The sequence below is a fragment of the Ambystoma mexicanum genome, chromosome 12 (genome assembly GCF_040938575.1).
Source record: "Ambystoma mexicanum isolate Mex_15411 chromosome 12, UKY_AmexF1_1, whole genome shotgun sequence".
In the NCBI taxonomy this organism is placed as follows: Eukaryota; Metazoa; Chordata; class Amphibia; order Caudata; family Ambystomatidae; genus Ambystoma; species Ambystoma mexicanum.
Genome location: NC_090936.1, coordinates 953,043,914 through 953,064,751, shown reverse-complemented (window position 1 = coordinate 953,064,751; position 20,838 = coordinate 953,043,914). Strand labels below are relative to the sequence as shown.

Sequence of the window (20,838 nt, the reverse complement as noted above, 5' to 3'; positions counted from 1 at the left end):
TGGGGCATCAAGAGCTAGCCCAAGAACAGGTCAATGGGCTGTGTTTGTGCCAGTAGAGAGACTCCCAGAACCCCCTTTGTTTTGCATATTAAGTAACTTGGGTCTTACCCTAAATTACCAGGGGAATCCAAATGTGGACCCGTTGGTCACTGTTCACAGAGAGGCACAGCTCCACCTCACTGGTCATGCCCAACAAGGCTGAAACACGTTTATGGGGTTGCTGTTGGTACTCTTGTTCAGAGGAGAATTGCAGAGCATTTTGGTGCTGGACTGCCCCTGGGCAGGACAAAGACTGATATGCAGGGATATTTCTCCTCTGTGAAAGGGACAGTGAGCTAAAGACTTGGTTGAGACTCTCCCGGGGGCCATCCACCCAAGAACACGTCAATGGGCTGTGTTTGTGCCGGTAGAGAGACACCCAGAACTCCCTTTGTTTTGCATATTAAGTAAGTTTGGGTCTCACCCTAAGTTACCAGCGGAATCCAGACATGGACCCCTTGCTCACTGTACTCAGAGAGGCACAGCTCCACCTCACTGATGATGCCAAACATGGCTGAAACACTTGTATGGGGTTGCTGTTGGTACTCTTGTTCAGAGGCGTATTGCCTAGCATTTCCTTGCTGAACTGCCCCTGGGCAGGACAAAGAATGATATGCAGGGATATTTCTCCTCTGTGAAAGGGACAGTGAGCTAAAGACTTGGTTGAGACTTTCCCAGGGGCCATCCACCCAAGAACATGTCAATGGGCTGTGTTTGTGCCGGTAGAGAGACACCCAGAACCCCCTTTGAAGAGCTAGTACACAGCGGTCCGCAAATTTTACTTCCACATAAGATGCATACTTGACATTTCGCGTATTGCTTATGACCCCTTATGCCTTAAATGTCACACAGATCTGTCCTAATTAGTATTTATCGTTTATCCCAAATGCACAGAGTTAAATTCACATAGGTGTGCTTTTCTGCATCAGATGGCCTGGGGAGTCAAAAGTAGCTCCTGGAAGCTGCTGATGGAAAGCTGGCCAGGCTCTCCTGGGCCACAAACCGGAGCTAAATAGCTCCCAGCACCCCTCAATTTGGAACCCTGATGTGACGTCTGCATGAGCTACCTCTGTCTTTGGAACTCATATGAGCCTATGAGATGCACTATCTGTGTGAGTGGTGAATAGCCCACCTGTATCTTAGCAACACTTGAGATACACATTATCTATGTGGCTGAGGTAAGTCTGTATCCCAAGTGGAAGTGTGCTGCGGTTATTGACGTGTTATAACTATGACAGGCGCGGATCAGGAAGCAGGAATTCTTGCCATTCACTGCAGCTGATGCAGCCCATTCGCATTATGTCACGTGAAATGTCAGAGGGCCTTGCTGGCAGACGGCGAGAGTTAAATTCAGCCCTATGAGCCGCCATCTGGAAACACTGCCCCATCATCAGTGCTCCCAAACACCCTGGGCTAAACTGGAGCCAAACAAGTGCTATCTTCACGCTTAAGGAATTGTAATGTCTGTCGACTACAGGTGCCACTGATTAAAACATCCCCAACACATTGTGACATGACATCATTGGCCACACGCGTAGATGAAGACCAGCATTAGCATTAAAATAATGATTATCAGTGCGGGAACACTGACGCGTTCCCTGTGCAGAGCTTTTTTGCATTGTATTTGTATTGGGTTTCATGTTTATGCTACACAACATTCATGTAATCATTCTAATAGAAAGTTCTGTGTGTGGGGGCGGGGGGTCTGTATATGTGTGTGTCTTTGCATAATGCCATACAAGATGACACTTTACATAGCAAATTGAGAACAACTGACCTCCTCCATGTAAGTTCACCAGATTTGACCAAAAATCGTGTCTTGCCACACCCAAACACAGGTGCCAAATTTGGTGAACTTTCAAGAAAGTCTCATATGAGCAGCCATGTGCCGAAAGTAATGCACGTCCTGCGTCATTGCTTGCTTGTAGTCACCTACATGTTGGTATACGCAACATGTGTAGACTACAACTTTTTTATATGTAGTAACAGTATTCCTGATGAAATGTGTTCCCCCGCTGCACTACACAAACACACACTCATAGATTGTACCCCTAAACAGATATTCACAGTGCTCTCAAACACGCCCTTTTCAGATGTCCACTACTGAGTTGCTCTTTACATTCAGACACTTAGGGGGTCATTACGAGTATGCCGGTCCAGTAACAACGGTGCTGGTAAACTACCGGCACCGTTGTTACCGGACCGGCATACTCCGAGTCCTGCGGGCAGGTGCCTTTCCACGCACCAGGTCTGACCTGGCGGGCAGAACGGCACCCGCCCGCAGACCTTGACCGATACACCGGCACCATTCATGAATGGTGCCGGTGCATCCGTCCTCCCCATTCCCATTGAGTCCAATGGGACTCGAATGGGAATGAGGAGTAATATTTTCCCGGCTCCCTGCAATGGGCAATTACTGGGACAGCCGGGGCTGTAATGCCCCGGTAAGTCCCCATTGCCGGGCGCCGGAAAAATAATGGCTCCGGCAGCTGCTATGCCGTTTTTAGCGGCATGGCTACCGCCAGACTCATAATAAGGCCCTTATAGTTTTGTTTCCCAATTTGAACACAGGACTCAATACACTACAGTAGGCAGAAACATCCGGTCTGGATGCCCTACTCACACCTGACATGGGAGAACTTCCAAGCGCTAGAGCCACACCTAAAGCGCTACAGTATTATCTGTGTTACCAGGTACCAGGATGTGGGGAGGGCGAGATTAAGATGAAAAGAAAAGATAGGATTCGTCCTTTTCTTTCCTACCAAAAATGCCTAATTTAGTGGAAATATGCGGAAAAGAAATGCAGTGTACTGCCACTGCCCCAATTACTTTCTGACATCTCAACTTCAGACTGTGGTGCGTTCTAGGCATCACCATGCTGCCTGCCTGCCTGTCCCTCTTCGTTCCCAGTCTACTCCTGCTCCAACTCCTGTCTCTGTGCCAGAGGAGGCCTGGGACATCACAACAAGATGGCTGGCCCTTGAGGGAGAAGTGCTGGACAACTGCACGGCTAATCGACTGCGCTAGACTGTACTTGGCTGTGGTATTTATTTATTTTATTTTATTGAACATTTGTAAGGCGCTTTATGCAACAGAATTGTGTTTCAAAGCGCCACAAGGCTAAATGGGAAGGGAACAGGGGAAATAATTACAGTGGCAAAAAATAATAATAATAAACAACAGACTATATACACAGTCGTGGTCCTACTAGGCCGTGCGGCATTCGGCCGTGCAAATTCATTGAAGAGACGTGCTGGGAAAGGGGATTGAAGGGGGAGCAGAGGAGTGGGCAAGTGCTGGAGGAGGGCCCGGAAGGGAAGTGCTAAGTGGAGCCAGGAGGCGAGCCTCCGGCTAAGTGCTAGTATAGGCGACTCACGTGGGAGGTATATAGAGCCAGCAGGCAGGGGGCCGCAGTGGAGTGGGGGGGAGGGGTGCTGGCATTGACCGGGAGGAAGGGCCTGAGATCCTGTGAGGTTTAAGAGGATCAGGCCACTGGCCACAGCGCCAGTGGGGTGATTATCAGGGAAGGGAAAGAGGTAGAGAAGAGCCGAGTTAAGGTAGAGTGAAGGGGAGGATGGTGGCTATGAAAACAAGTATAGTCATCTCCATCCCTGTGTGTTATTTGGCATTTGTATAGCATACATTTTCCAACTATAAGGCATCATAATGCTGCAGGTTTGTCCATGTAGGCTTTGCAGCATCGTTCTGGGATTCCACCAGGCTTTAGTCTGAACACATGCGTGAACGAAAGAAGCACGGCTTATGCACTAGACAATGTCAGATATAGTGCAGTAGGGTTAGAAATGCGATATGATTGGTGGAAAGCACGCTGGTCCTGGTTTGTGCCCGAAGTGAGCAGCAGTAGAGTGCCAGATATTGGAAGTATTGATTGAGGTACTGCAGGATAGTTCATGCGCCTACGAGCATGGATTCTGGAGCATGGGTGTATGGGTGGACAATGTCCATGGCGTCCGAATAGTGTCGGGGGTAATGCGCAAGGGCCTGAGATGTGCTCTGATCATGGTGCTTTGTTCTTTTGGTGCTGCATTTTGGGAATGCATGTGTAGCGGTAGAGAATGTCATTCAAAATACTGTGCATGAAATATATTAAAGTCATGTGGAGATAGTGTGTCTAGAATGTCTTTGTGCTTACCGGATAGCACGGTAGTGCTGTATCCGGCCTGTTTCAGGCAGTACGCTCCAGTATCTAGGTGCGCCTGGTCAGCAGACTGGAAGGCCTGCAAAAGAGGCGCATTTAGGTGACCGCTCGCTCAGGGCAATGGTTTGCCTGAATTCTTGGAGGAAGTGTCCTGACTAGCAATAGTGATAGTCACGGGAGGATAGCTCAAGGGCAAGGTGCTCGCCTTGAAAGCAAGATGACACGGAGCGACACAGATTCGATCCCCGGGTCCGCGCTTAGAAACCTCTGGGTATTAAGCATGTTATAAATAACCAATCATACCAATCATCATATCATATAGTCCCTAGTTCTGCGCCATTTGTGGTCAAGACCATGGTGACTCAAGGTCCACCTCTTGCTGCAATTCCAATTTGGAAGAGTGTTCATTGGTTTAAAAGGCTCTGCTCAAACAGTATATGAATGGTGGTAGACTAGGCAAACTGCAATAGCACCAGGACGGCACTTCTAGATGATGTCGAAGCAGGATACCCACATGGCTGCACTTGGTATCAGCCAGCCTGGGTGTAACCATGACAAAATCCATGTGGGGGTAAAGACAGAAACAACCAGGAGCTATCCAGCAGAGCGTGTCGGTGTGGTAAGCAGCATGCACAGTTTGCATATCCACCACCGTTTGTCTGACTGAGGAGTGATGCAGAAATTCCATCTTTTTTTGTGGGGTAGATGACGTGCTTCTATCTGTCCGGATGCCTGTCATTAAGACTTGGACTTCTTGGCGTGAAAGAGTAGTCTATTCTCCACTGCATGCTTCCTTCAGGTTACTTATGAAGTGACCTGTGTCACCTGCGATGCACTCGGATCACCGTCCCCCATCAGCCCTCACAGGGACACTCAGAACAGTGCCCAGGTGGTTGGTGAATGTCATCAGGAGATCCCCTTTGACAGCACAGGATCATGTTCCATTAGAAAGGGCACTGCGAGATCCATTCCACAAGAATGGATCTTGATGTGGATCTACTCACCACGCATCTGCTCAGCACCAAACTGCTTTTATTAAAGCTCCTGTGCGGAACAGAAATAAACCATTCTTGGCACTAAATATTATGATTAGAGCAGCACCATGAGCAAATCTCACTAATGGAGGTGGTGATCCCTCAATGGATGGCAGCGTCGCTGGCCAAGAGGCTCCTGGTGGCCACGAAATAAGAGCACCTCGAGACATCCACATCCAACTCGGGCTGTCGACTGAAGGGGAATTCATTGCTGTGGCGGTCGAGGCACGGAGTGGCCTGGAGAGGTCTGCCATTGCTGATCGCGCACCCTAATTATGGCCACTGTCATCGATCACCGATATTTACCAAGCTTGGCATAGATCATACTGAGCTTCATTCTCCATATCGATGCCTCAAGGCCCTTTTTCTTGGCATATTGGCGGAGCAGTGTTAGAGCCCTAGAGACACACTCGGACGCCATACAGCAGCACATGTTTGTGAATGGTGGCGCCCATGACTGCTACCATCTAGGCTTTGCATGTAATACTCCTGGTACTGTAAAATATTTGGGGCACATCATTACATCTTTTTGACCACGCATCTCTGCGTTTAAAGGTCCAGCCCGAGGTCCACTCTAAAGAGCGGTGCCGCAACGCTTAATCGCTAATACTCCTGAGAATACGTTTTTGTGTGCACCCCCAATTTAGTGGAACATCTATCTCTAAAAATTGCCTGTTGTTTTCGGAGGAGGGAGACCACCTTTGAAGCATATCTGCTAAGCCTATTTGAAATTTGTGAACGTGTACATGCATTTACGTTTAGAAAATAGCATTATTTAGAAACAATTAGGGATGTGCATATATCTACACAGAACCATTGGAGAATTATAATTGTTCTTTTATAACGCGCTTAGTGAGACCGGAGTTCAAACGCATGTTGACCATGGTGTTGCACCTGAGCTTTCCTCCCAGCCGCGCATGACTGAAAGTAACTATGGTCCTGAAGAAGTCACGGTGACTGTAAATCGACTAGATTGTGTGTCTTATTGGTGGTGTGCTGTTTCTTCCCAATTGTGTTTATCATCAGAAACTGCATACCTTACTCTGGGGGTCTACTCAGTGAGATATCAAACAATCTCTTTGTGTAGCGAGTTTTATGTTCGATTATGTTGTGAGTTTAGAGGTGTTCGGGGCGTGTCTAGGTAGGGTCGTGTGGAACGAATGCACTCAATTGAGATGTATATATCTTGAGAAGTGTAAGAAAACATTCTATTGATTTGAATAAGCGCAACATCAGAAAAAATATATATACTTAATCATAATATAAAACATGAACGTTTAATGTGTTTTGTACTTTTCTTTGTGCTGTGGAAGTGACACTTGGGAAATGAGTCTTGTTTAATGGACTCACTGAGTGTACCCAGGTTACTGCTGTCGGTGGTTACATATGCAGGTGCCGCACTGTTCCATGGGAGCAAACCACCTGCCTGCCTTGTTTTTTAATGTGGGCTTCTGGGCAGAAATGAAAGCAAATTCTCCATGGCAATGCCCATTTGGGTCTTCGTTCCTCATCAACATATAAGGCTCACTTTCACAAGTGATCGGAAAGCGAACCCCGAGGAGACAGTCTTGGGGTTCAAACAGGGATAAACCCGTTTCACCCGTGAGTCGTACAAAATTGCATTATAAATGAGAAAAAGATCTTCACCCGTAAAAGGAAAAATGAACTATTAGGCAGTGGCAACGTGTTACTTCAGCAGAGTTATCTGTATGGCAGTGTGCGATATCCTGCCATGCCTGTAGGACTGACGCTGGTCAGTTTCCTGTCATCGACCCCTGTCCCTCATGCCCCCACCCTCACATATCTAACGCTTGTACAACATATTACGCACGGCATGGTTTACATTCGCCGTGTCTGTCGCGAGACGTGTATAGAGCTGACGTCAGTTCTGGAAGGGTCGTGAAAAGCGCGTTGCCAGGCGGGCATGCGCAGACGGTTATAAACGTGCGCCAGCGGAAAATGAAGATTCACTGGCGCCGTTACGTTTGCTGAGCTTGGAGATCTTCCCTATCACTAGGTTCCAGGGGTCCCCACGTCACTGGAACACATGTTTATCGAGTCTGCTAGCAACCAGACCATGCCTTTTACGCTACTTCTTGTTCTCTTGAATAAGGTTAATCCCCACACAGGTGTGCGTGCACGGTGTGGCATGTGTGGCAATGCACACTCTTTTCAGCAGGGCGCATTCTGGCACACCACAGCATAGGGCCCCTGCCATAAGATCAGGTGTACCTACTGTTTTCTCTTATTGCATTGTATTTACTGAACATTGGGGATGTCACTTCTCACGAAAATTACGTATACAGGAGGGGAAAACAGATGACAGAGGCATTCCCTATGTAGGGTGTCTTTACAGTAGGTGAGTGTGAGCGAAAGAAGGGTGTATTTACAGTAGGCGCGTGGATGTCTGAGCTTAAGACCACAGGGTTCAAAATTGTTGAGAGCTATTCAGCTCCTGCTTTTAGCCCAGGAGAGCATGGTTAGCTTGAAAGCAACAGCTATCAGAAAGTACTTTTGCCTCACCAGGCCAACTGGTGCCTTACAAACACATATGTGACATCAACTTTGAGTATTTGAGAATGGTAATAAAAAAAGAATTAGGACACATCTAGTACACATTTAAACATAATGAGACACAAAAATAAAGTGTGCCTCTCTTGAAGACGTTTGATTAGCGGAGCAGTGCTCCTGGTTCCCCCGGCCATAGCTCCTGCCTGCTGGGTGATGCCTCACACCCAGGAGCTGGTTCTAGCTCCCATGGGTCAGGTGACAAAGGCGTGGTATAGAGCTATGCAGACTGGGGACAGGAAAAGGGTCAGCCATGAATAAGATGTGCGTCTATATCCTGAAACCTGAACATGCAAGTATTAAATAAATATACATCAATATAAAAGGAGCGTTGCAGACCGGTGTAGACTGGGATCGCTTTGTGGGTGCTGATAAGGCGGAGGGAGGTGCCGCACTGCTGGCTAGCAGGTGAGTTTTAAAGTAATTCCACTCATGGGCTGTCTTTAATGTTAATGGGTGGGGCACTCCAGTGGTGAGGAGCAAGTACAGCGAAGGAGCCGATGCAGAGGGTTGGGAAGCTGAGCAGAGAGGAGGTTTGCAGAGCGAGAGGAGAGTAGAGAGAGAGATGCAGTTACCTTTTTAGAGGCAAGCATGACCAGAGATAGATTGGTAGACAAGGAGTAGGACCTCAGAGTGATTTTGCATGGAGAAATAGCCAGCGGTATGCAGCGATTTCAACAGGAAAAAAAGTACAAATTAAATGAAAAATATATATATATGGGGGATGGGGTAAAGGGTTAAAAGGTTTGGGGAGAGCTCGGGTGGGGTTGGAAATGTGGGGAAATGGGTGGTTTGGGGGACAGCCCCCCAATTAAAAATAATTTTTTTTTTTGTTGTTAAAATTTAAATTTGTTATTTTTTCATTTGTTCAAATCACATGTAACCCTATCCAGCTTGGTGAGAAGAGACGGGGAGGATCTTTGCAGGTTTTAGAGGATGTGTGCAGCAAAGTTGAGAACTTTATTTGAAGGAGAGATGGAATAGAGGGGAGACATTCGGACAGTGGTCCTCTTTGCTTGGCACAAGGATAGAGATCAGGGTTTTAGTTGAATGTTGGGTGAGATGAGGGAGGGCAGCTATTTCTTATGTTGAGTAGGTTAATCCTGGCAGAAGGGGGAGTATCCATGATGAATTTCTGGAGTCTAATATCACTGTCAAAGAGAAACCCCACCCATGGTTTAAGGAGCACAGAGCTATCCACTGATGAATTACTGAGAGGCCGCTAGTCATGAGATCAGTGATGGCGAGGGAAGCGCGACAAGGAAGATGACTTGCAAATCACCAGCAAAGAAAGAGGTGGCAGTGAAAGCCAAAGGATGAGATGAGTTTGAAAATGGAGGAGGCGTAGAGAGCAAAAAGGGTTGGCCAAGGACTGAACCTTTCGAGACTACCACAAGGAGGGTTGTGGATAAGAGGTGTTCCAGTAGAGGTGTTCCAGTAGATAGATGGTCACCCAGAGAAGTGCCGAGCACCTGAAGCCAGGGGCTGAGAGGGTTGCAAGAAGGGAAGGATGGTCCTCTGTATCAAACGCTGTGGAGAGGTTAAGTAGAATGATGATGGAGTGGTGAGCAGTGGGTGCATAGTTGGGTATGTGAGTGAGAGCAGTTTCTGTGAGGTGTCTGCTCCAGAAGCATTACAGGGTGATTTTGTAGTTGGCAGTACGGTGGAAGATTACTCTTTGGAGGATTTTGGAGTGATAGAGGTGAAAAACCGATCTGTCGATGGAGGGATTATTAGGGTCAGGAATATGGTTCTTAATTATTTGGCTATTTTGAAGCAGGTGGAGAAGGAGCCATTGGGGAGGTAGAGACGGAAGAGGGAGGGGAGGTAGCAGTGGGTGACAGGTGCAAGCTTTTTCACAGTTAGCAGTACAAAGAGGTCAAGGCAAGGCTGAAGTCGAGGGCAGGTGCACGCGGATGGACAGCGTCCACCCACTTTTTGAAGAGGGTGGATGCCATCTCCCTTGGTATATTAAAGGCTGTGTGTAGAATAATAACCAATTACTGTCTTTGTCATACTTATGCCGTTCCTGGCACTCAAACCACAGTCACCAGGTTTGTAGGCTTGGCACGTCACCACTGCACCAGATGACCTAATGCCAAAATGGCATTCAACTAAAGGTGAAATGTCACAATTCTGGACTGCATGCACCAGGGAAAATCTGTTATTGATTCTTGGAGTTTAAAACATGCACACCTTTTAACATTTTCAAAATCATATTAGAAGAAAATATCCTCTCATGTTTTTTTGTGTTTGTTGATTTTATGAAATGCCAGCGTCCTTCGTGCGGTGTAATTTATATGGTTATGCAAAGCCAATTGAATGAAATGTGCATATTTCACCTTGGTATGCTAATTTCTGGTGACTTCACAACCCTTTGCATATGTTAATGATTCCCACCACTTTTTTTCATAGGACTTGACCCCTGGGTCAAGCGGACACCAGAGGGGTTAACGGAGCATATAGGATGGGTGGTAGTTCAGAGGGGGAGAAGTGCGAGAGAAAGCTAGGGGTGGGAAGCAGGTGGCAGAGGGATATAATTATAATTAGTTATTTAGAACGCGCTTAATACCCAGAGTGTTGCTCTGCATCGTCTTTTGCTCTGAGCTATCCTCCCGGGGTTGAGAGAGATAAGAGGGTAGACGTGGTGTCACCTATTTTAGTGATTTTGGTGGAGATGTAGGAGGAAAAGTCGTCCGCTGTGAAGAGAAAAGGGGACTTTTTTTGGAGGGGATCATAGCCTGGAAAATGTGCATGGAGGACACCAAAGAGAACATATAAGGACAGTATACTATAATAGTAGGTCAATTTGACAGAGTCGAGAGCATTGGTAAGGGCAAGGAGAGAATGTCTATAGCCAGGCAGAAGAATGAGGGAGCAACCTTTCAACCAGCGACACAGGTGGAGATGCAGGGTTGTCTTCATCTGTAAAATGGCTGGGGAAACACAAGGTGGAGGGCAAGAGACGGGGTAGTGGGTGAATAATGTACGAGCAAGAGAGTGACATTTGACGGGGGTGCAAGTGCATTATCGATCTCTGTGAAGGCACATTGGATGTTGTGGACGAGTAGAGGGGGTGGGACTTGCCTTGTCCGGGTACGAGACTCTAGAGTTAGTTCTGAACTTTCTTTTTTGTGATGGATGAAGGAGGGGGAGTCCCAGTGTGAGGAGGTTGAGATGGTGATGAATGGTCCGGAGAAGAGGGGTCCGTGCAGCAAGCCGAAGAGTTGAGAGAGCTGGCTAAGAGGAAAAGATTGAGAGAATTCCCATGGGTTTGGGTAGAAAGGGTATGCAGTCTGACCAGGAGTGGTCGCGGGCAGTGGAGCCAAGCTGTAGCAGGCAGACCTTAGTAATGCTGCCGAGGATAGCGCACAGGCCCACACTGCCATCATTTCCTGGCTACACCACTGTTACCGCATACAAGGGTCGCCTATTTGCTGGGGCTTCTCCTTCTAATCCACAGACCTCAGATGCTGATCAGGGATTCCCTTCTCTGCAGATGTGTGAAGTAACCCCCCATTCTTCCACCGTGGAAAAAGTCTACAGCGGAGAGAAGCAACAGTATCAGATTCACTGGTGTACACCACCCCACCACAGCCCACTCCTCTAAAATGACTAGGAGTGGGGCAGCACCTGCGGTATGCAGATCCACGTTCTACACGCCAGTGACGCTGTGCAACACAGCCTGCGAGGTGCGTCCCACCACAGAGTGTGCACGTGTGGAGGAGGCGCGCGTGACCATCCTTTTCAGCGTATTTTCCCATCCTCCACCGTCAGCAAAATGGGGGGGAGAACTGTTCATAAAACACTTCCCTGTACCTCGAATAAAGAAACGCATGCTCGTGCAGTCAGATGAATGTGTGCAAACATGGCGCCGCTCTGCGTGATGCTGGTACTAGCCTCCCGTTATCTGCAGCACTCACAAGCCTGCCGACAGGCTGCAACAGTTGACAAATCACCAAGGATCCATGGAAAACTATGATAGGGGCTTTATCGCCTGGGTGGCGTGCCAAGCATGAAGTCAGGCGATTGAGCGTGGGCTCGGCAAGGCGTGCAGCGAGCTTCGAGAAATGCCATGTCAAGGAGTTTGCACAGTACACCAAAGTGCTAATGTTAAACATACTTTGGGGGTGGTTTTCGAAATGCGTGCCAAGTCCTGCACAGAGAGGTTAACACGAGCGAGGGTGCTGTCCAACATTAAAATATATAGACTTGATAGGGCACGCAAGATGCTTCCATTATAGACCAGGGCAACTGGCCTAGCCGGCCTCCAGTGAGGTCACAGTGCAAAAGAAAATGAAATCAGGCGTCCATCACAGAAGTTAAAACTTGGGCTCTTGCGCGAGAATATCTAAACTGGTGCACCCCATTTGTTTTATTTATTTATTTGTAAAGCGCACCTTCACCAACCAGGGCTTCACAGCCTACTGTGAGATAGACAAGAAAGAAAAAACATGTAGAGCAATAAAAGAGAAAGAACTGGAAAGTCTTTAGGCCGCAGCGAAACAGAAAATGATCCTGTGTGGCAGAGAGTTCCATAGCCGAGCGACCTCAACAGAAAAGGCCCGGCCACCCGATCTGGAGCGGTGAAAAGGGCGCTGCTACCTAACTGTGTAAAACTAGGCTGTGCCCGACATCCCTTTCCTTTCAAACTAAAAAATGTGCGGCGCTTAATAGCAGAGCGTCCCTGAGAACTAAATGCTAGCTACAGTCTGGACAGTCACTGCAGCAGCAGTAGAAAAAGACGAACACTCTTAAAACACACGTGTCCGTGCGATCCATCTCGGGCCGAACAGAATGTCTGACAGCACAGCCTCAGGACCTCCAGTGTCTGGACTCGGGATGCCCCGATGGGAGATAAATCACCGTCTGAAACCTGGGGGTCGAGTAGTCAGCTGCAGCCAATCAAGCGGTGCTACAGGCCTGTGTGTGTGCTGTGTACCTAATAAACGGCCATCTGCAGCCAATCAGTTCAGGCATTCAGGTCACACGGCGCGGAACGGGAGGGTGGCTCACAGTCAAAGCAAGGAAAAGACAGGGTCACAAAGACAGGGACGCCAAGGAAGAGGGCGGAGAGGAGGACGGGCACGTAAAACAGGGAGGCATACAATAAAATGGAAGCAAATGGGATGGTAGACTGCGAGAGAGAGGGGGTGGGACAGCAAGGAAAAGGATGGGGTGGATATAGACTATTAGAGAGGTGGGGGGAGAAAAAGTGTGAGGCAAAAGAGAGCAAGATGGAGATTTGGGGCCTGAGGGAGATTGGAATGGGAGAGTGATGGAAAGGGAGATACAGGGGGCGGGGAATGGTGACCAAAAAAAGGGTGAGCTAAAGCGAGGCAGAACAGGAGTGCCAGGGGCCGCAGGATAGCTGCGAGCGTTGCGTGTGCGCTTAGCACTGCAGGGGCTGGCATTCTAAGGGCGGGACAGCCCGGGTCCAGAATCCAGTCGTGTTCACCAAAACGGAGCTGTGGTGAAAATGCGAGACTATCCAAATCAGAGACTCGTAAAGTGTGAGTAAATTACCACTGCAATAGTGGCCCTGTAAAGGAGCATCAGACCTATGGCTTGCTTTTTGCACGGGGGCCATTAATGAACCCATTCAGCTATATCTGCTCATGTATTTTTCCCATGTAAATCCAAGTTAGGTAGTGTTTTAATGCGATTTGGGGGGAGAGATTGGGCGAATGCATGGGGTAGGGGCGGATTTCCCACCCGGAAGTACTCTTCCCAACTCGGAGCTGATGCACCCTTGCACATGGAAAGCTGGAGATACGTGAGGATTCTGTGGGCGTTCCATCCTGTGTGGGCTGCCTCCGGGGCTTCCTATCTGCCGTTATAAAGTGATAGCGTTCAGCGGGGAGGTGAGGAAGGGCGAGGAAGCCTGCGGGCACAGCACTGGCGTAGGTCTAAGGCACGGAGCAGCGAGGGAGGCTGGCGGCATAGCTGAGGCCCAGCACCAGAGTTAGGAACTCTGAGCTTCGAGCTGGACCAATCAGGACATAGTGATGGGGGCACAGAGGTGCTTATGCTCACTGGTGTTCGGTCAGAGAATGGTGGTTCTGTTTCAGCCCCCTCGATGCACCGGGAGGGGCATACCACCGCCCCCGGGCACCGCCTCTTTTTCCAGCTGCTGCGAGCCCCGGCAGGCAGGTACTTTCACATGGCAGCGCTGCCTGAGACTGAAGCTCGGAAGCAGCTGTATAAACGAGGCGGCCCAAATCGGCTGATGTGCTGTTCATGTCACTTCTAGCCTCACGAGGTGATGCACGCGCTCCCTGTCGGCCAGTAGCTAAACTAATCCCGGCGTTGGAACCAGACAAGCAAACTGTGTGATTCTTAACAAATCGCACATTATCCCTTGTGACTCGAAATATAAATGTTTGTATTGTAATGTAAAAAAAAAACTGAACATGTTATGTTATAGCATGTCAATAGGCTTTTAAATTGCGACAAATCACCACTGTGCTAGTTTCAACGCGACCATGACTGTTCTCGGAGGGTGCAGCGTGTCCGCCCCAGGGGTGTCAGACATCAGGAAAGGGAGTGAGCGAGGGGCAAACAAGAGGACTGGGCAATAGATGGGAGAAAGCATAGCAAGGAAGGCAGGGATGGTCTAATTAAGAATGGACGGTGTAAGAGTGACTGCTGTCGCTAAGGAGACGGAGGAGGCAAGCCAATAGGGCAACCTTGATGTAACACAACGTTCTTCAGACTTAGTGAGGTGTCATGTCATGCTAGACTTTATTTCGTATTTTAGAATGCAGTATAATTACCGTCCCTGTCACAAGTCCCCAGCCTGCTTATCTCATCATCACATCCAAGTTCATACAGTATGGTCTCCACCCGGGACCCCTGTGTAGCGCGCCTCACCTGCGCGAGGCTAGTGTTCGCTCCAAAGGCTGCATGTCGCAGCTCATCGCCACGTGCTAGTCACACGGCTCCATTCCACAAGCAGCCACAGGCCACGGAAGACAGGAGTGCGGTTTAGACGTCAAGAAGTGGCGTGGGTGCAAGGAGGGTAATTTTACTGGCGAGTTCCCACACACATATTACCACCAGTGTGAGCTGTGAAGAGGGCACTGGCAACGCTGTGGATGGATATCAAGACGTGGTCTTGTAGGCCTTTCCAAAATGGCTATACAATATAATTACCAATACCATCGCACAACCAACACATTGGCATGAGTTCAGCAGTGTCCTTAAATAACGGCGTCGGTGGGTTAGAGCAGCCGTTCTCACTCACCCCATCATCCGAAATAGCACTGAGTTGGGTAACAGTGACATCACGTGTTCTGTGTAGCGCTACCTGGGCACGCAGCAGTGAAACAAGCACTACATCAAACATGAACTAATAGCCTAGCTGGCGTGACCGAGTACAAGGGATAATAGCCGACACAGGATCCACAGGCGGGCCGGAGCCCGCCTTCCCAAGAGGAAGCGGCGTGCAGAGCTGCGGGGGCGTGCGCAAATGGTTAGCATTCTGGGGAAACAAAGACTGAGAGGAAAGAAAGCAAAGTGCCTCATGCAAGAATTGCCTGAAACCGCAGCGCGAGCTGCAAGCTACGTCTGGGCCACGGAGCCAGCCACCGGCTGCCCAAAACAATACGCCCCGGGGCACATTTCAGCCGGCCACTAATTAATCCAGTTGTGTCATATAGTCTTCTTAAGGCCAGACAAACACAGCTGAAATATTGCAATGATTTGCCAGCATTGTATGGTCGTGTATTGCAATGCATTTGATTGCAATCGTGTCATTGTATTGCAATGCATTATATTACTTCAAATTGCATTGCACAGCATGCAATAGATGTGCATTTCATTGCATGGCACTGGATTTCCATGCACCGAATTCGACTGCAAAGCATTGCATTGCATTTCACTGGGTCAATTTCATGGCATTGCCCTACAGCACTCACCACTCGGCCGGAGAACCTCTCGATGGCCCGCTTCACCTTGCCGTAGGTTCCTTTGCCCAGGGTCTCCTGCAGCTCGTACCTGTGCTTCAGGTTGTGCTTGTGGTGGTGCCTCTTCACCCCGTGCTGCTTGCGAAGCTCGGGGGGAGATGCCGCCGGCTCCGGGGAGGGCGAGCTTTCCGGGTCCCCCATCACAACGCCCTTCTCCCCGCTCTGGAGATCCAGCCCGGCCGCGGCTCCACCTGCAGACGGATCCATGTCCAGGAGGAGAGAAAGAGCAAGCGCCGCCGCCTTCCCGGTGCCCTGCCCTCAGGCCGGGCACGGCGCGGCACCCATGCCGCCCTCTCTCTTAGCGCAGCTGCATACTTGGCACCTCTGGAACATCGTGCACAAAAGGCACCGAGGGCAGACTGCGGCGGGGGAAGCCAAACAAAAAGAATACAAAATGCATGCAAACTGGGGGAAGGGGAACCCCCTAATCGGTTAGGAGTGCTGCTGGAACCAGCCAGAAAAAGAGAGCAGGACGCGAAGGCACTATTGAGAGCGTCCAGCAGCGAATGGTCAGCTGAGAGCAGCCTCTGCGCGTCAACCTCTTCCTCGCAGCTTTCCAGGCAACATATGCTCAGCGCCCCCCTTCACCTCAGCATCTGGCGAGCACCCAGCCACCTCGCACGCCCTGTCACTCCGAGGGCGCCTCCGGAATATATCTAGCCGGTCAGACAGCTCGAGGGGTAAGGCTGCCGCCCCAAGTCTTGGGTTCCCCTCTCCCCGCCTCCTCTCTGGGGGTACGGCACGGGCACTGTGTGTCCGCCTCGGAACGTGGCGCCTGCTCCAGAGTCCGTGGTGCCGGTGATGTGCAATATCTGGAATACCCCTCAAGTCTTGTATACCATACCTTCGGCTTTCTCCGGAACTCCGCCCCCTTCAGTTCCTATTGGGCGGCAGCGGTTCTGCTCTGCAGCCTGAGTCTAGCAGGAGAAGGAGGGACCGCAGTGGACCTGCTGCTGGCCTCACCCTTTTGCCAGGGATTTTGCTAAGGAAGGCAGGGGGGAGCGGGGGGGTTTCGTCACAGTTCAGCTTGAGGAGGAGGCGGAGTCACGGTTCTCATTACAGTTGTGGTGGGGGTGGGTGAAGCGCATGTCCTCATGTTAGAGTTCTTGTTCAATCTTCGCTGAAGTGTGTGAAATTGTATTTCTTGCAGCAGAAATGGCACGCAGTTGCCGCCCTTAGGTGGCCGACACCGGGCTCCTTACCGCAGCTTTGCAAAGTTCGGTCGCTTTAGTAAGACAAACAGCTGCTACCTGCACCGATATGACGTTATTTTCACAGGTATGCTGCGGTCCCACGTTCCCCCCAGGGATCCAGAAAGAACACATATTGTCTATGAGTGTGTGGCTTTTTGCCTTGGGCTTCTCCTGTCCCTCAAGGCTCCCTGGGGTGATTAAGTGTGCAGACATAGCAGTCCTTTATTTTTTCAGAAAAAGACAAGAGCGCCTTGGTCTCGTGGGTATGGCAAGGGAAGTGTGCAGTTTAGGTAGGTGGAATGGCTCATATTGCCTGACTTCGCCCAAGGATTTGGGCCAGAACAAGACCATACATGCCAACATTTTGGATCACATGGGAGCAGAGGCGTTGCTAGGGGGCTATTGCCCATTGTCTTTTGGTTGTAGCCCCGGATAGAAGCTCAGCGGCTACAACCAAAAGGCTATAGCTAACCCTGAATCCCGCCAGTCCTGACATTAGCTTAGCCCCTGATCTTTTCCAGACCTAGCAACACCCCTGCCTGGGAGGGAGATTTTGTTTCATAAAGCGGGAGAATAAAATGTTCCGATAAAATTGCATTGACTTAGGCTTATTTTAGGAGGGTGAATGTAAACAATAGCAATATTTGTCATCGAAAAATCTAAAGTCTCCCGCTTAAATGAATGAACACATTGGGAGAATTGGCATGTATGCAAGACAAAGCTGCCCTCCAGGAACATTTGACTTGACGGACTGCCTTTCAGTGGTGGTGTGATGCCCAACCTCCCCACGAGTCCCCCGCTCTCTCTTCGTCTCCTAATCGGGCCCCAAGATTAGTATTACCATGTCTGCATATAATAGGCGACTTTGGGCTTGCTTTTGGCCAAAGTCGCCTAGAAAACTTGGACGTCGTTTGTTGTGTTTTTTCCACATATTTTAACACATGTGCACTTGTAATTGGGCTTCTTCGCTCTCCAGCAAAGCATATTGCTTACTTCACAGTCACACACAGCAAGGCATCCAGGTCTAGGCTTTAGTAGCACCTTAATGGCCTGAAATTACTTTCGTAGTATGTTTCATTTGTTATCAGCATACCCTCCTCAATAGTGAATGTTTTGGAAATTGGCACGGTGAGGAGACCTTTCCAGCAAGAATACCCCACACAGCTCCAATTACCTATCAAATCAGTGTCCGCTTCCAAGACAGCTAAATTGAGTAACGCAATTAGTCTACCTTATAAAGGTCACTCTATATCCATGATGCCTACTAGATTGACATGCTAGTGTGTGTCTTTTAAGTGAAGAAAGTACAGTGGTGCAAAACAAGAGATTTGTCAAGCTTGTATTAGTTTGCATTCTGGAATTTCTAGTTTGGCCTTCAGGATGTGGAAAACAAAGCTACATCAATATCCGTTTAGCTTAACATAAGGATTTACATATTGTCAGGTTGCTTTAATATGTGATCAGTGTATTTTGCAAGTAAACTCTATAAGACAGTATTATTATAGTTCTTGAAATCCAAAACATTAATATTTGTACCAATTAGAGTTTAGAAGGTATGTGTTCAATTGCCTAAATTGAAAGGTAGGTTAAAATTCTGTCTTCAAAGTTTACCCAAATTGTGGGGTTGTTGGAATGGGATTGAGTAACTCCCACCACCATTAGCGCTTTTAGGTGAGGCGAATCCCCTATGAGGTAGTCTAGTGTATAAGGGGGGAGAGAACCGCACTATGAAACTCGGTGTGAAAGCAATACAGCGTGAACAGCAGATGCATTGCATTAGGAGACACATAGAAAGAAAGCCATTTTGTAGTTATGGCAAAAACACAGGCTTGAATGACCGTGTTGACCAGCCGAGCTCCATGGAAAGATTTCACTAGGCCCGACATCGTTAGGGCAGAATGAATGCACACTTCCAGTTCCCACGGAAGTCCACTTCCCTCCATGTTCCATCACTGTTGCAAACATTTAATATCTTTCAGAGCAATGCGCCCCGCAAGAGTGTGAGACAACACCAGGCTCCGCGCAGCACCCATTCATCACCACCATCAAAATAAGAAAACTACCTGTTTTAAAAGTGTATGTTGAAAAGGCCCTGTCCTAGCAATGTAAAGAGGTTTTTGGGAAACATATATGGGATGTTTTATTTCAAAAGGTTTGCTTCTGATTCAGAACAAAATCAAATAAAATAAAGAATTAAATACATTGGTTTGACTGAGGAAGCACCAAAACAGGTTTTTCTGCTGGCTAAACTGAGGCCTTGCCCCAAAAGGAGCCATCATACAACTTCTGGGACACCTGCGTGTTAATTGCTACCTTTGAAAACTTTGAATGACCAAGAGAAAGAAATATCACACGCTCGTCAGACTTTTGTCTGTGCTCCAGGCTGAGACAATAGATTCTGGGACACCTATGTGTGAAGTGGCAATAAACATTCAATCAAACTGGGAAACCCCCATGGCCACCCTGGGCTGAACTGACAGTTGGTGGTAGCCTGGAAAGACATTACCATATTAGGAGGACAAAGGCAGCCCCATCTGTCTACTGTTAATTCTGTAACCGGACAGCGCAGAAATGTAAAAGTTGTACAGTTTAAGTGTAATTTTTGTGGCTTTTAAACAAGACGTAGCATTCACTGGTGTATTGTGGACAGAAATGGCAGAGAATTGGATATTCTGAGCAAAGTGTATCTGATGCCACTTTAAAATTAAATATTCACTTGCCTTATGACTATATATATATATACACATGTATAAAGTTATAGAATTTTGGGTAAAGTAATTTCATTGAAAAACCGCTAAAAACGATTAGACGGACGAAACAATGTCCTACAAACATGAAAATTGGACTGCAATGCTCTGTGTGAAATATGGAATCCGCCTATATAATTTGTTAAAGTGCCACAACAAAGTGCACCCGAAGTGAAGACACCAAGTGAGACGGCTGTTGGGCTGCGGATGCCGTTGCCACAAGGTGCTTGTGGTTCTTGTGCTTTCTCCTTTCCTGGACCTTTGGGACTTTGAGCATTTTCGGACTTACTAGAGAGCTATATGCGCAAGAGGAAGCACTTTTCAGCTCAAGGAGGTGAAACTGGCATGATCTTTATGTTTACTGATTCTTTCTTTTGGAAAGGCATTCGGCTGGCAGTCAGCTTTTGGTTGCTGGCAGCCAGTGCCCTGTGAATGGCTTTTGGTCTATTCTACGCCAACTGACAGAGGGCTTTGTTTCTCTCTACTGCAGATTGAACGCGCAGCGTTACGACACCTGTGGCAGCCCCGCCCCTGACACCCAATAAGCCCTCTTTATGATGTCTTGCGCGCACCCGTGCGCGCACACCCGAAGTGAGGACACCAAGTGAGACAGCTGTTGGGCTGCCGATGCTGTTGCCACAAGGTGCTCGTGGTTCTTGTGCTTTCTCGTTTCCTGGACCTTTGGGACTTTGAGCATTTTCAGACTTACTAGAGAGCTATATGCGAAAGAGGAAGCGCTTTTCAGCTCAAGGAGGTGAAACTGGCATGATCTTTATGTTTACTGATTCTTTCTTTTGGAAAGGCATTCGGCTGGCAGTCAGCTTTTGGTTGCTGGCAGCCAGTGTCCTGTGAATGCCTTTTGGTCTATTCTATGCCAACTGACAGAGGTCTTTGTCTCTCTCTACTGCAGATTGAACGCGCAGCGTTACGACGCCTGAGGAAGCCCCGGCCCCTGACGCCCAATCAGCCCTCTTTACGGTGTCTCGCGCACACTGGTGCACCCGAAGTGAGGACACCAAGTGAGATGTCTGTTGGGCTGTTAGGGTGTGAAGGGGTAAGGGGAGGTCTATAGAGATACATTGGGGTATTATACTGTTGATGCTTCACTACTAATACAGAGGAGAACTGTGT

At 48.6% G+C, this 20,838-nt stretch overlaps 1 protein-coding gene across 1 annotated transcript in view; it reads right to left on the bottom strand.

Annotated features, from left to right (window-relative positions):
* NUAK1 (NUAK family kinase 1) overlaps nt 1-16,736 on the bottom strand; it is a 206,452-nt gene extending 189,716 nt beyond the window's left edge. The window contains exon 1 of the mRNA XM_069629431.1: nt 15,720-16,736. Within this exon, the coding sequence (XP_069485532.1) occupies nt 15,720-15,974 (255 nt within the window). The 5' untranslated portion in view covers nt 15,975-16,736. The remainder of the gene's footprint in view (nt 1-15,719) is intronic.
* Between the last annotated feature and the right edge of the window lie 4,102 nt (nt 16,737-20,838).